This window comes from Aquarana catesbeiana, linkage group LG04 (assembly GCF_042186555.1).
Source record: "Aquarana catesbeiana isolate 2022-GZ linkage group LG04, ASM4218655v1, whole genome shotgun sequence".
Lineage (NCBI taxonomy): Eukaryota > Metazoa > Chordata > Amphibia > Anura > Ranidae > Aquarana > Aquarana catesbeiana.
The window spans coordinates 61330399-61344149 of record NC_133327.1 but is presented as its reverse complement, the minus strand read 5'-3'; the positions used below and the strand labels follow the sequence as shown (position 1 = coordinate 61344149).

The following is a 13751-nucleotide window of genomic DNA, read 5'->3' as shown; positions in this document are numbered from 1 at the left end:
ATCTTACAATGGCAAATCACTGGTGGAATAATTAAAATAAAATACTGATCTTAACTGTGATTCAGAATACTGTACATTTAGCTTCATATTTTTCCAAATGTCTGAAAATAGCAAATTTCAGATTTATTATTTTTTATTTATTTATTTAATTCCTATGAAAAACTAAAAACATAAACACCACTTTTCCATAATCCCAAGCATAGTTAAAGAAATGAATAAATACTAAATGTTTATTTTAAAACCCAACTCCAGCTCCAATTATTTGCGAATAGTCTTGGGAAAGGTTAGGACCTGAAATCGAAATGCTTGCTTGTCTATGAACCGACTGGAGAGATCTCCTCACACTTCCTGTCCAGATGTCAGACAGAACAGGAAGTGAGGGGAAAGTCTTTAGCAGAGAGAAAGAACGGCATTTAAAGATTTAAAGAATTTTCCCTTCACCTGTCGTTTCAAAACGTAAAAAAAAAAAAAAAAAAAGTTTTGTCTGGATTTTGGCCTTCACTCTACTTCTATCCGCCCATGACTATTACTGGGCATTACTGGCATATAAACAAACTCATGGCCACAATAGCAGCTGAGGGTTTGTTTGCATTTTGTCAGCCGGCCTTGGCCTTTCACAAAGAAGTGATTTGGGTGGCTTTAATATGCCGGTAACAGATAAACAGTAGTGCAAATATGTAATGTACAAATAGTAACATAAAAATTGCAACTGGCATCATTTTATTCTACAGGGCTTCTGTTTTCAGAAAATATACAATGTTTTGGGGGTTTAAGTGTGTTTTAATGTAAAAAAAAAGCATATTTCAGTAAGAAAAAGCGGTAAACAGCATAAATAACTTTTTTTTCTTGCGCTTTACAGGCCCTGGAACAAGGTCTAGGAATTGCTCAGGTTAATGTTCCAGATATTATCCAGCAGATGTCCAATAGCAGTGGGACTATTGTTAACAATGTAGCAGAGGTGTCAACAGCAGTGAACATCTTGGGATCCATATCCAGTATGGCAGCTACCCAGAACTGCACGTTTGACCCAAGTGTTGTCACGGTAATTGGTCCATTTTACTATCATGCAATGTGTCACATTAGCAGACATGACTGCAGTAGGAGGAATCAGTGCGTTTTTCTTCCTTGATGGTCTTAATGCATTTTTTTAAGGATTATAAACTCAATGGGGTTGATTTACTAAACTGGAAAGTGCAAAATCTGGTGCAGCCGTGCATGGTAGCCAATCAGCTTCTAATGCCGCATGCACACGGCCGGACTTGCCAACGGGCTAAACTTCGTCAGCATTTCCGATTAAAAGATTTAGAACATGTTCTATATCTGAGTCCCTCGGAAATGCTGACAGAAAATAGCCGATGGGGCATACACACAGTCGGAATGTCCAACCGAAAGCTCCCATCTGACTTTTTCTGTCGGGAAGTCCGGCCGTGTGTACGCGGCATAACTTCAGGTTGTTCAATTAGCTTTGACAAAAAAAAAAACTGGAAGCATATTGGTTACTAGAGCTTCACCAGATTTTGTACTCTCCAGTTTTAGTAAATCCACCCCAATATAATACTGCTGTGCCTACCTTGCTATCAAATATTGCCTCCAAGCACAATGTATAGCACCAATATGTGGACCTAAACTATAATAATAGCAGAATATTTACTCCAGCTCAATAACGTGGACAATTCCCAGTTCACATACTTTTTGAGAGATTGCAGTGGATTGCATGGATTAGCATTTGGATATTCATGAAGGTTGGGAAATCCAATGCTCTTATATGGTGTAGAGTCTCCCAGTCTATTACAATGTGGCTAGTTTTTTAGCAATCCACAAATCAATTAGTTTGTCTCTGGCAGCCATTACCCTTATCAAGAGATTTCTAATATTTTTCACTAAACCCCTGGTGCTCAACCTGCAGCCCTTTGGTATATGATGTGTGGTTGTCGGACCTCAGCAGGCTGTAGTGGGACCATTGATTAGAATGATAGCATTAACCTCTACTAGTCTCATGCAACATGTTTCCAGTTTGGTATTGAGGAGGAAACACAAGCGCCAATCTAAATGTAGTATGTATGGTGATTCAGTGCAGGTAAGGATACTGGTACTCACAAGGATAAAAACATCAAAGGCATTGAGCACTGTAGTGCAATGGCATCAGTGGAGCTGAACATCAGGATGGCTTCTGTGTTATGGCACTCGGGAGGATGGCGATGGTGGGTTCCAACACTTCCTGGAGTCCTGGAATGCACAGGGAGCGACATCACTTCCAGGACGCGATGCAGAAGAAAAGGCGACACGTTTGCCTTGTAGGCCTGAAGAAGGAGTGCATGCGCCGCAAACGCACCATCCTTTCATCGCGTCCCGGAAGTGACGTCATCACCAGCTCCCAGTGCGTCCCAGGACTCCAGGAAGCATCGGAACTCACTGGCGCGGTCCTCCCAAGTGCCATACCGCAGAAGTCATCCTGATGTTCAGCTCCACTGATGCTATTATACTACAGTGCTCAATGCCTTTGATGTTTTTATCCTTGTGAGTACCAGTATTCTTACCTGTATTAAATCACCATACATACTACACTTAGATTGGCACTTGTGTTTCCATCTCAGTTGTTCCAGAGCTACTTCTTGCTTCCACTGAGCTGCCTTCCAAGGTTTATTTATGTATTGGACATTATTGACTACTTTAATGCAATTTCTATTACATCACATTGCTGACTTGAATATATTGTTTTCATTGGGTCCTGCTGTCTCACACCGGGCTCCGTGCATATGCGCCTATTCTTTATGTGTGTTGTTCCAGTTTGGTATTTTCTTCTGCAGCATATCCCCAGTCAAATATGTATTATGGCCACACTCTCTGACCCTCATTTCCTCTATTAGGTCTGCAGTTTCTGACAGTCCTCTCAAGCATTACATAAAATGAACATTATGTGCAACCCTTTGTTGATGTCGGGGGTCATATTTGAGGCCCCCTTTAGCTCATAAGTTGACAACCACTTTGCTAAAAATACATGTCTGAAATAATGTCCACACCATTTTGGAGGCACTTAAAGTGGAATTAAATTGTGGTGAGGACAAACATAATGTGCAAGTATGCACAACATATTTGTACATTATTACACATTTACCTCCTCTAGTGCTCTCCACCAGAGGCCCAAGCTACCTGCATCCACTTCCTCCCCACCATTGTCATGTCCTTCCCCTCTTCTTTCAGGTCTGCCATCTTCTTGCTTAGCCCATTGGGCAGTCATGCATGTGCGCCGACATCCTTCATCACAGTATGGGTTACTAGGCATGGTGGGTGTAGTGCAAGTTAGAAACATGGGCGCCAATCACTTTTTGGACACAAGAAAAAGAGATTTATAGTCTCTTAAACAGAACTGGTGTAGAGAGGGCCAGGATACCCTTGGGCAGATGCAATAGCAATTGGCAGATTCCGAGACAAAATAGGCAGACAGCTATACAGGTTGAGGACCTTTAAGCTGGTTGCAGCACTGTATTTGTAGAGCTGCTGTCTCCTATGGCAACTGAACTCTCCAACTTCAATATAGATCTGCACACTTAACTCACAGTGTCCCCGGTTGCAGATCTTCACTCACATTTCACAGACTATTACTGTAGAATTTCTCACTGAGCTCCCAGTCTTCTCGCCAGACCTTCAGACACCCGCTGGATCCCCTGAGCTCTTCCACAGCTAACCCACTGTACACTACAAGTGTCACCCACACTACCTGCTGGGTCCCTGGCTTGGCTCTCAGCTAACCCGCTGAATCCTCTTCAAGTGTCACCCACGCTCACCCGCAGTCCCTGACTTGAATGCTGCAGCTTTCCCAACTTGTTCCCAACTTGTTCACCATCCCCAGCTAGTGAAAAAGCCTGCTCTGGCACTTCTTCAGACTTCACAAACCTGGCCTTTGATAACAGGAGTAGTTGTCCCTTACTGGCGACTGAGTCCCCTTTATCTCTGACTTCTGGTTCTCACTTGCCTCTGGTATCAGGAGTGGTCTGGCAACGCTCGGTTTCACGTCCGGCTGAACCTCAGGCTCCCCTGGGAATGAGCCTCTACATACGTGGCTATGCCTCAGGCCTAACCTTCAGATGCTGCTTCACATACAGCCTCCAGGCCTCAGCCTGGGGCTAAAAGAACACTGATCACCTGACTTCTTCCCCTTAAATAGACTATCCCAGCATGAAAAGTAACTGCTCTGATTGGCTGAGTAATTATGTCTATTCATAACCTAAACTCACTGTGATCTTGTCATTCAAATGCCAAAGGGAGCAGTGCCACCTATTGACAGACGAGAGAGATGCACCAAATCCAGATTTAGGAAAAGGTCAGTGGATCTCCCTAACAATTAGCCAGGCTGGTTACCACCTAGCAAACTAAATTTGTCAGCAACCCTGCCTAAGACCAGGGTGCTACATCGGCAAGGCTTTACTTTCTTATATCTGAGGTTTTAGTAAGGAGACTAGTAAGCAACACAGTAGTGACATCACCAAATCTCACTCAAAATCTCAGTACCTTAGATCTCACACTGCCAATATACAGCTATGTGGCTGGAGGTACAGGGTGTGCCTAGGCACACTTACATACCAGGGAATGCACTGTTTTTCAAAAGAAGCTGAAGAAATTTTCAGTGCACCGCTTAGGCAAATTTAACATTTCTAAATGCCCCTTATAACATAGTAAAACTTTACTTTTTGTGTTCAGGTCCACTTTAAAGCTTAAAGCAGAACTTCACCCAAAAGCATCATTTTTTGGGGGGCATGTCATTTTTTTGGGGCAGAGTGGGTACCTAGTTCTGACAGATACCCGCTTCCACTTAAAAATGTTTACATATAAAAACACTATAACACATGAACACATTTATTTTTAAATAAACCGAGTATACTACACGATCCTTGTGAAGATCCTTATGTCTCCCTGGGAGGAAAGGATCCTTTGGTGAGGTGAAATAATCGGAGGTGTCCGGACTTATAACTTATGCTGGGAGTCTCTGGATCGCAGACACGGTCTGACGGAGGTGCAGAGGATCAATAAGGCTATCTAAGGAGAAAATCCATCTACAGCTACCCGCTCTATGCACATTACCCCTGTAGGGGTGACTACTTTTGGTGAGTGGGGACACATTGGGGGAGCACCTGAGTCACCAGATCTAATGTGCACAGATGTCACTGGATTTTTCTGCTGTGGAACACATCTGATCATAGAAGGTTTTTGGAAGTCCCGGTCTGGAATATGAAAATACACCCTATATGATCTAAACAACTTTATATACACGCACATTTTTTGCTTTAGATAAGCACTTTTTTTGCTTTAGATAAGCACTTTTTTACTATAAGCTTAGTTTGCCCGCTTAGGGATTTGGACTATTAAATTGAACACTCATACACTAATATTTCACTGTGGCTTTTGTACATATGGTCTGATAGCCACTGTTTATGTTTATATGGTTTAGATGTGATATTATTTACGTTGCATGGGAAAGCTCATATGCTTCAAATGTGAGGATATTTTCTTTACTTATTGTTTCATTATGGTAAGGCCAGTTTTTTGATATTTCAATTGGTTCACATGTTAATGGGAGTTCATGATTAGGGTGGATGCACCTTTCAGCTTCTGACAAAGCTTTATTGCACCCTTTGATATATTGTACATATCCACAAAATATCTCTCAACAGACCTGCACAATTTGTATAGACTTACACACACTTTTTAGGTATTAGCACACGGGGGTTTATATATTATTTTTTTATTTTACCCATCAAAGTGCCATACTAGTGTAGCGCCATTCCCCTTATTCTCTGTTTATATACCTATATAGTCTCCATTGGGGACTAATTAAGGGAGGCTGCAACCTCTATCCTCCTAAGCGCAGATCGCTAACATACTACTAACAAGAAACATGCTGCTAGAAGGGAAGAGAAAAGTGAAAGAGATCAGTTTATCATTGTTCTGCTTTGATTGTCCAGTCACAGGCTGGGGAGGGACAAGATCTGTAAAGCCCCATACACACAGGCAGAATATCGACTGGTTCAACTGAAACCAGCCGACATTTGGCTCATGTGTACGGCAGCCTGTCCATCAGAAACCGGCCAAACGTCTGGCTTCTGTCGAAAGGGGCATAACCGAAAAAAATCTGCCGATCGGCATCCAATCAGCGCTCTCAGCCAATGGCTTTGATCGCTGACCGATGTGTTCTGGTGGGGGGGAAGTCACCTGGTCAGAACACAATAGCTCTGTGGGGAGAGCACTGTGCTAACTTTGGATAGTTAGTACAGAGAGCTCCTCTGGTGCTCCTTAGTTTTTTTCCTTCAGACTCCTGGATTGAACGAAAAAAAAAAATGACAGTGCGTACCTATCTTAAGTGTTACTTGACTGCAGCAGAAAATATTAGGTCTTCTGCCCTGCCAGACAGGGCTGTGCTGTGTGGTAGGGTTGTTTAAATCTTTTGATGGGGAGAAATGTAACTCTTTTGACAGCTAAAACTGCTCCCTTATATAGTATATTTATCTGTGTATTTATCGGTTTGTCTGGAGTTCAGCTTTAAAATTGTGTGTTTCTTTGCAGAAATTCCTCACTCTTGCCAGCAACCTCATCGATCCTGACTTTTCCCCATTGTGGAGAAGCTCCACAAGTCCACCAGCTTCAAAAATGCTACAGTCTGTAGAATGCTTCTGCCAGCTCCTGCAGACAGGAAATCAAAGTTTTGAGATTGACCTTGAAAATATTCAAATAAAGGGCAACTCTTATGAGCAAGGAAGTGTGGGAGAAGATTATCAAAAGAACTTTGCCACAGTCAGCCTATCAATTGATAAGCAGACAATATCATCACTCCTTAAACAAAACAACCTCAAGATCACTAGCGTGGTGTTCAGCACCATAGGAAACCTCTTACCAAATACGTTTGAGAAAAGAAATGATTCACAGCTAAACAGCATTGTGCAGTCTACCTCCATAAAGCTGTCAGATTCAAGCTATGCTTCAACCAATATTGAAATGTCATTCGTGGTGAATACATCGAATAAAATGTATTCTCAGCACTGTGTGTTCTGGGACTTCTCTCTGCCAGGCTTTGGTGGGTCTTGGTCAGATGCTGGATGTACATCAATGTTGGGGACTAATACAACATTCTGCAGTTGTAGCCACTTAACCTCCTTTGCTGTACTTATGTCAATCAATGTAGGTTCTTTGGCACTAATTGAAGAAATTACTTATGCTGGTCTTGGGGTTTCCATATTGTCTCTTTGCATCTGTGTCTTCATAGAAGGCTTTGTGTGGAAGACAGTTACGAGGACCAATATCTCCTATTTCCGACACATCTCTCTGATCAACATTACAGTGTCCTTGCTATGTGCAGACGTGTTCTTCTTGTCATCTGCCTTTCCTTCAATAATAGCAAAGCAATTGATCTGCCTGTCAATAACCTTCCTAAACCACTTTTTCTACCTGGCCCTTTTTTTCTGGACCTTTGCTCAAAGTGTAATGCTCCTCCACCAACTCCTTTTTGTGTTCCACCATCTACGAAAAAGGATATTTGTCTCCCTTTCTTTTACTGCTGGATATTTTTTCCCAGCCATTATTGCTGCTGGCACTTTGTTGTATTATTACCCAAAAGGCAAATACCGCCATGAAAAAGTCTGTTGGTTGAACCCAGAAAGCGGAGCTATCTATGCGTTTGCAGTTCCAGCTGGATCCATTATTGTGTTTAACTTCCTTACCCTGCTGGTTGTGATAGCCAAGTTGTCCCGACCATCAGTTTCTGAAGCCAACCAAGCAGATAAGGAGACTGCTAAGAGCATCCTAAAGGCCGTTGTGGTTTTAACGCCTGTGTTTGGGTTAACTTGGTCTTTTGGCTTTGCCTTGTTAACGAATCTTGATGATCTAACAAGACAAGTCTTTACCTATGGATTTGCTGGGATGAATGCTTTTCAGGTAACACACAGCCTAAGAAAAATAGCTAATGGAATTATTGTTTATTGCATATTAGATCTTAAAGCAAATGTAAACCCTAACCGATTGACATTTGCTAAAACGCTGTTAAATTTAAAAAAAATTCAGAGACAAAATACCGTTTTTATCTTATCCTTTTCTGTATCTCAATGCTGCTGATTTTGCTCATCCTCTTTCAGCCACTTCCTGTTGTTTATACACTTGCTCTAGCATTAACTCTCTATCTTTGCTTTGGTCTTGCTCCCTGATAGTGACAACATTGGACCATGCCTACACAATGTGTCAGCATAGTCGCTTGTAGTTAGTACCAGGGTTGCATGTGACAAAGTGTGAACACAATACTGTGAATTTTAAAGCTGCAGATTTAAAAGTCACAGTAATATATTAAATCTTATTTGAGGTTTTAGTGACCGTGTTTAGTGTCATAATCATAAAACAAAAATGTTATGTTATGTAAAAGAGATATGAAAACCATTCACATAAAAGTTTTTGTTCCTGAAGATGGCATAGGTCAATGAACATGACTAAAAGTAGAGAACCTGTTCATAGCGACAGTCATGTTTCATCTTTCATTGCTGGGGACATTGAAAAGAGAATTGATTGGCCATTATGAACAAATTTTTATTCTTAAGTTTTTTTAATAGCTTTTATATTATATAAATCTGCGATAAAGCCTATTGTTCTATATTAACTACAATTACAGTCTGAAGATGCACTAAATTACCAAAGGTATTGGTACGCCTGCCTTTACATGCACATGAACTTTAATGGCATCCCAGTCTTAGTCCGTAGGGTTCAATATCGAGTTGGCCCACCCTTTGCAGCTATAACAGCTTCAACTCTTCTGGGAAGGCTGTCCCCAAGGTTTAGGAGTGTGTCTATGGAAATGCTTGACCATTCTTCTAGAAGCGCATTTGTGAGGTCAGGCACTGATGTTGGACAAGAAAGCCTGGCTCGCAGTCTCCGCTCTAACTCTCCCCAAAGGTGTTCTATCGGGTTGAGGTCAGGACTCTGTGCAGGCCAGTTCAAGTTCCTTTATACCAAACTTGCTCAAACATGTCTTTATGGACCTTGCTTTGTGCACTGGTGTACAGTCATGTGGGCACAGGAAGGTGCCATCCTCAAACTGATCCCACAAAGTTGGGAGCATGAAATTGTCCAAAATGTCTTGGTATGCTGACTCCTTAAGAGTTCCCTTCACTGGAACTAAGGGGCTGAGCCAACCCCTGAAAAACAACTCCACTCCATAATCCCCCCCCCCTCCACCAAATGATTTTTAGGGGTGGCCCAACACTTTTGGCAATATTGTGTGGATGAGTGAGTTTGGGGTCAAGTATTGCCATAGTCACACTCCTAAACCTTGTGGACAGCCTTCCCAGAAGAGTTGAAGCTGTTATAGCTGCAAAGGGTGGGCCAACTCAATACTGAACCCTACGGACTAAGACTGGGATGCCATTAAAGTTCATGTGTGTGTAAAGGTAGGCAGAAGTAACAGTACGTGGTATTCTTCTATGAGATAAATAATTAAGAAATCTGTTTGTAAATCAATACCACTCACGTCTAGATCATCTTTATTTTAAATATCTTACATTCCAATATAAAGCTATAACACTTGTCTCAGCAGATGTTATGAATTCTCTTCTACATAGACCTTTGTATATTGGATATTCACTGTTAATTTCTATACAGATTATTATGACACCACCATTGTAGTCCATGATGATATTAGAAGTTTGTTAGGAAACCCATAACTCTCTCAGAACAAGGGACACCAGAATGGCTCCTTTTTTACAGGCCACAAAGCTACAAGTGGGCATTTATAAGGCCAGATGTATGTTTCCTTTCCTTTATTCCCTTCCTTCCCCTCCTAGGCCAACTGTCATTTTCTGAATTCCTCCTATGCCAGTCAGTTTATATTGTCTATGCAGAAATCTGGTCTCTGTGTCTTTATAAACTGTTGTAGGTGGTGTATTGTTCTGCATAATCCATGGATTTTTTTTTTAAGCTGCATATTGACAGAGTGTAATGGACAGACACACCTGGATACATTCTTAGTTAAGATTAGGTTCTGCCTATGAGACAGCAAGCTACACCAATATTAAATGTTCCAGTTTCCCCAGTTCTTAGCAAATAAATGTCTGAAAGTAATTTTTTTTTTTATACAGTGTAAGCAAAGCTTGCTGATATGGTGGATGCTTAAATACAGTGGTTTGACTTTATAAACACCCCATTCTTAGATCATAGCATGTTATTTATAAATTATATTTTATATAATTTACCAAAGGCAATTCATGTGGGATATGAATTATTCGTATATTATCGGGAGGTGATAATATGTTGTTACCGACCATACTGAGTGAATTCGAACCATAAGGTAACGGAAATACATAGGTTGAGCCAAAACAGGAAAGGTTTGCAAATTCCCCCTCACTTCTGCCTGTGGGGTTGATTTAATGAAGGCAAATGAACTGTGCATTTTGCAAGAGCAGTTGATCCAGAGCTTAGTAAATGAGCAGAAGCCCTGCCGACTTCCATCATCCAATGATGTGAAAGCAAAAAAGCTGTTTTTTTAATTCTTTGACGCACCTGATTGGGTATTTATTTCAAAGTGAAGCTTCCCTCACTTACTAAGTCCTTGAGCAACTGCACTTGCAGAGTGCAACTGCACTTTACAAAGTGCACAGTCTATTTGCCTTTAGTAAATCAACCCCTTTGTGTCAAGTGATCAGCAGCACAGAATGTAAGGGTAAGACTTTTCAGTGGGGAGATCAGGGAATGATTAAAACCTTCTTTAGGTTTAGTTGGCCTTTCTGTTTCCAAAAAATGGTCAGGTGGTCAAGAAGTAAGATGAAATTTCCCTTATAAGCTCAGATGTGCCAGCATGTACAGATAAGGAAAAATAAAGGAAATACCATTTCTACCCCGAAAAAGTTTACTAAAGTCCATTTATTTTCTGAAGGGTCAGTCCACCTTAAGATTTTATGTAATTATAGGAGTCTGCCGGGATGAGTCAGTCCCTGGCTCCTTATCTGCTGTCATAAGCCAAAAGTGAGATCACCTTGCCATAATTCCCGATTATGTCCCTGTCCTCTGGGAGTTTTGGCCGTTCCCATCGATCTTGGTGTACAAGCTCTTCCTGTTACATTCATCATAATATAAACTACATTTAACACCCAACAGGGAGATTGAAAGCTTCTTATACTGTGCACAGTCCTGGCAAGCTAGAGCAGAGATCGTAACAACAGAGTTTTGCTAAGATAATTTAGTAACTCTCAGATGTTTTAATTCTCCATTCTCTAGCAAAACTTGAATTATCTGTTTTGAGTACACTAACCTTTTAATTCACTAACATTTTGTTGATGCTTTTTTCATTTAAACCTTTTCACAGGGCTTCTTCATTTTGCTGACTTGCATCACAGAAAAAAAGGTAAGCTTCACCTATACACTGGTTACAAAACTAACGATATTTATGTGTACATATATCCAGATTTTTGGAAATGCTGATTTTCCATTTTACTGTTGTCCCACTGTAACTTTCCCCATGAATCAGGTGAATTACTGTGTATCTATATCTATATATATATAGATATATATCTATCTAGATATATATCTATATATCTAGATAGATATATATATAATAGGTCCCTTTTATCTGGGTAAAGTGGAATAATGTTTGGAGAACTCTATCAAAAAAAAAAAAGTAATCTCACTTACAAAATGAAAGTAGTAAATATGAGTTTGGGGTAGGGTTGTTTGTACAGAATTTGAAGGTTAGGTTGAAGATACAACAGGTTGAAAAACAATTTGTTTATAGGATTGCAGGTTGGGGATGTGAGTCTACAGAAACAGGCTAACGCCGTGTACACACGGGCGGACTTTTTGGCATCAAAGGTCCGACGGTCTTTCCGACGGACTTTCGACGGACTTTTGACGGACTTCCGATGGATTTTCGAACGAACGGTCTTGGCTACACACGATCACACCAAAGTCGGATTCGTACGTGATGAAGTACGACCGGACTAAAATAAGGAAGTTGATAGCCAGTAGCCAATAGCTGCCCTAGAGTCGGTTTTCATCCGTCGGACTAGCATACAGACGAGCTGATTTTTCGACCGGACTCTAATCCGTCGGAAAGATTTAAAACATGTTTCAAATCTAAAGTCCGTCTGATTTTCGACCGAAAAGGTCCGTCAGAAGTCCGATGAAGCCCACACACGGTCGGATTGTCCGACAGATTAGTTCTGTCGGACCAGTCTGGTCGAAAAGTCTGACCGCGTGTACACGGCATAACTCAGATCTCTGATGTTGGTACTATTCGAATGAAGGACTAGAGGGTACACAATGCATATCTGACTACAGAAACTCATAATTTAAAGCTTTCCAAGGTCAGAGGTGCATCTCACCTAAAATCCAATCAGCATCTATTCCTTTGGCTGTCTTCTCTAAAACACCCCTGAAATGACTAAACAGGTTTAAGGGACTCAACCTGATAGAAAAGTGTAAATTCTTTAATTCTCTTGTGGTTAATTTTAAAACAATAATTGAACAAAATCCTGCAATGTTCTTTTGTCCATATCTTGTTTGCTTTGCATGCTTTGGCATATTGGTTGTCTTCTTCTCATTAAACATCAGTGAGTCACAGTTAGTATTATTACTGCAATGTAACTGTTGTTCTATCTACATTTAGGTGCGGGAAGCGCTCTTCAACAAGGGGTCCCCGGCTGTAAGTTTAATTTGTGAAGTTTAATTAGAGAATATTCGATTTGGGGTAATTTAATGTATTGGCTAACTAAAGAGAAAGTAGTGAAAGCTTTCAAGGCATGCTGGAATCTTCTTCAGGTCAGAAGAAGCCTGAAGAATGGGCCACTGCGCCTTAAAGACTTGTACTGCAATCTGTTTTGTTAGCCAATATATAATTACTCTAAATCAAAGCTATTGTTGATGGCTAACACCGTACAACATTCTGCTGCTAAAGTTCTACATGGAATAAGAATATGTTTTTCGAAAGTAGTGTTGCAGCACTGATGATGGGGGCTAACACATTGAAGGTTCAAAGACTAGACACCGGTGCTTAGATTGTCTTTGCACTCTTACGCCATCATATTCCCCTGGGGTTTCCAGGAGTACTTTCTCTGAGTACTGATCTGATTGCCATAACAGAGCTGCCCATAGCATCTCACTGCTCTGAGTGAAAAACTGCTGGAATTCAGAAAGGTGAACAGCAGAACCAAATAAGTGTCACCTCTTAATTCCATGCTATTTTTGCAGTGTGGTGACTGTTCCTACTTGGAGGAATGTGAAATACATGGCACACTCAGGCACTGAATGGTCACTATAATAGTATATAATATAATAGCTGAATACAACAGCTGGCAGAGGGGATTCTTCCATCAATGCTTTATGAGGAGTCTGTTAGATTTCTCTTCTTCACCCTGTGGCCAACATATCACTCACCACTTCCTCCTGACCCAGAATATATCAGATATAACAAAATACATATGATAAATGTCAATGATACATAAAACTAATATCTGGTTGATACTTATATCATGCTAATATAAAACAGTAGAATAACTAATAGAAAGCATTTTTTTTATTTCCCAGAAAACCTCCACAGCCACAACAATGTCCACTTCTGAGGCTTCCAGTGACCACATAAAGAAGAAGTGAGGGCCCAGAGTACTATGATCTCATTTAATGTATTTTGCTACATTCACCAAGACTAAAGTGAAGTTTATGCATCGCCTGTACAAGTTGATTAGGTTATCTTTACCCTGTATGTTAAAAAAATTAAATATCTGGTGTATATA

General features: G+C 40.7%; 1 protein-coding gene across 1 annotated transcript in view; it reads left to right on the top strand.

Moving 5' to 3' along the window:
- The window catches only part of LOC141139294 (adhesion G-protein coupled receptor F3-like), a 50058-nt gene extending 36307 nt beyond the window's left edge, over positions 1–13751 (top strand). The window contains exons 13-17 of the mRNA XM_073625261.1: positions 860–1042; positions 6559–7923; positions 11330–11368; positions 12629–12664; positions 13546–13751. Coding sequence (XP_073481362.1) covers positions 860–1042; positions 6559–7923; positions 11330–11368; positions 12629–12664; positions 13546–13611 — 1689 coding nt within the window. The 3' untranslated portion in view covers positions 13612–13751. The remainder of the gene's footprint in view (positions 1–859; positions 1043–6558; positions 7924–11329; positions 11369–12628; positions 12665–13545) is intronic.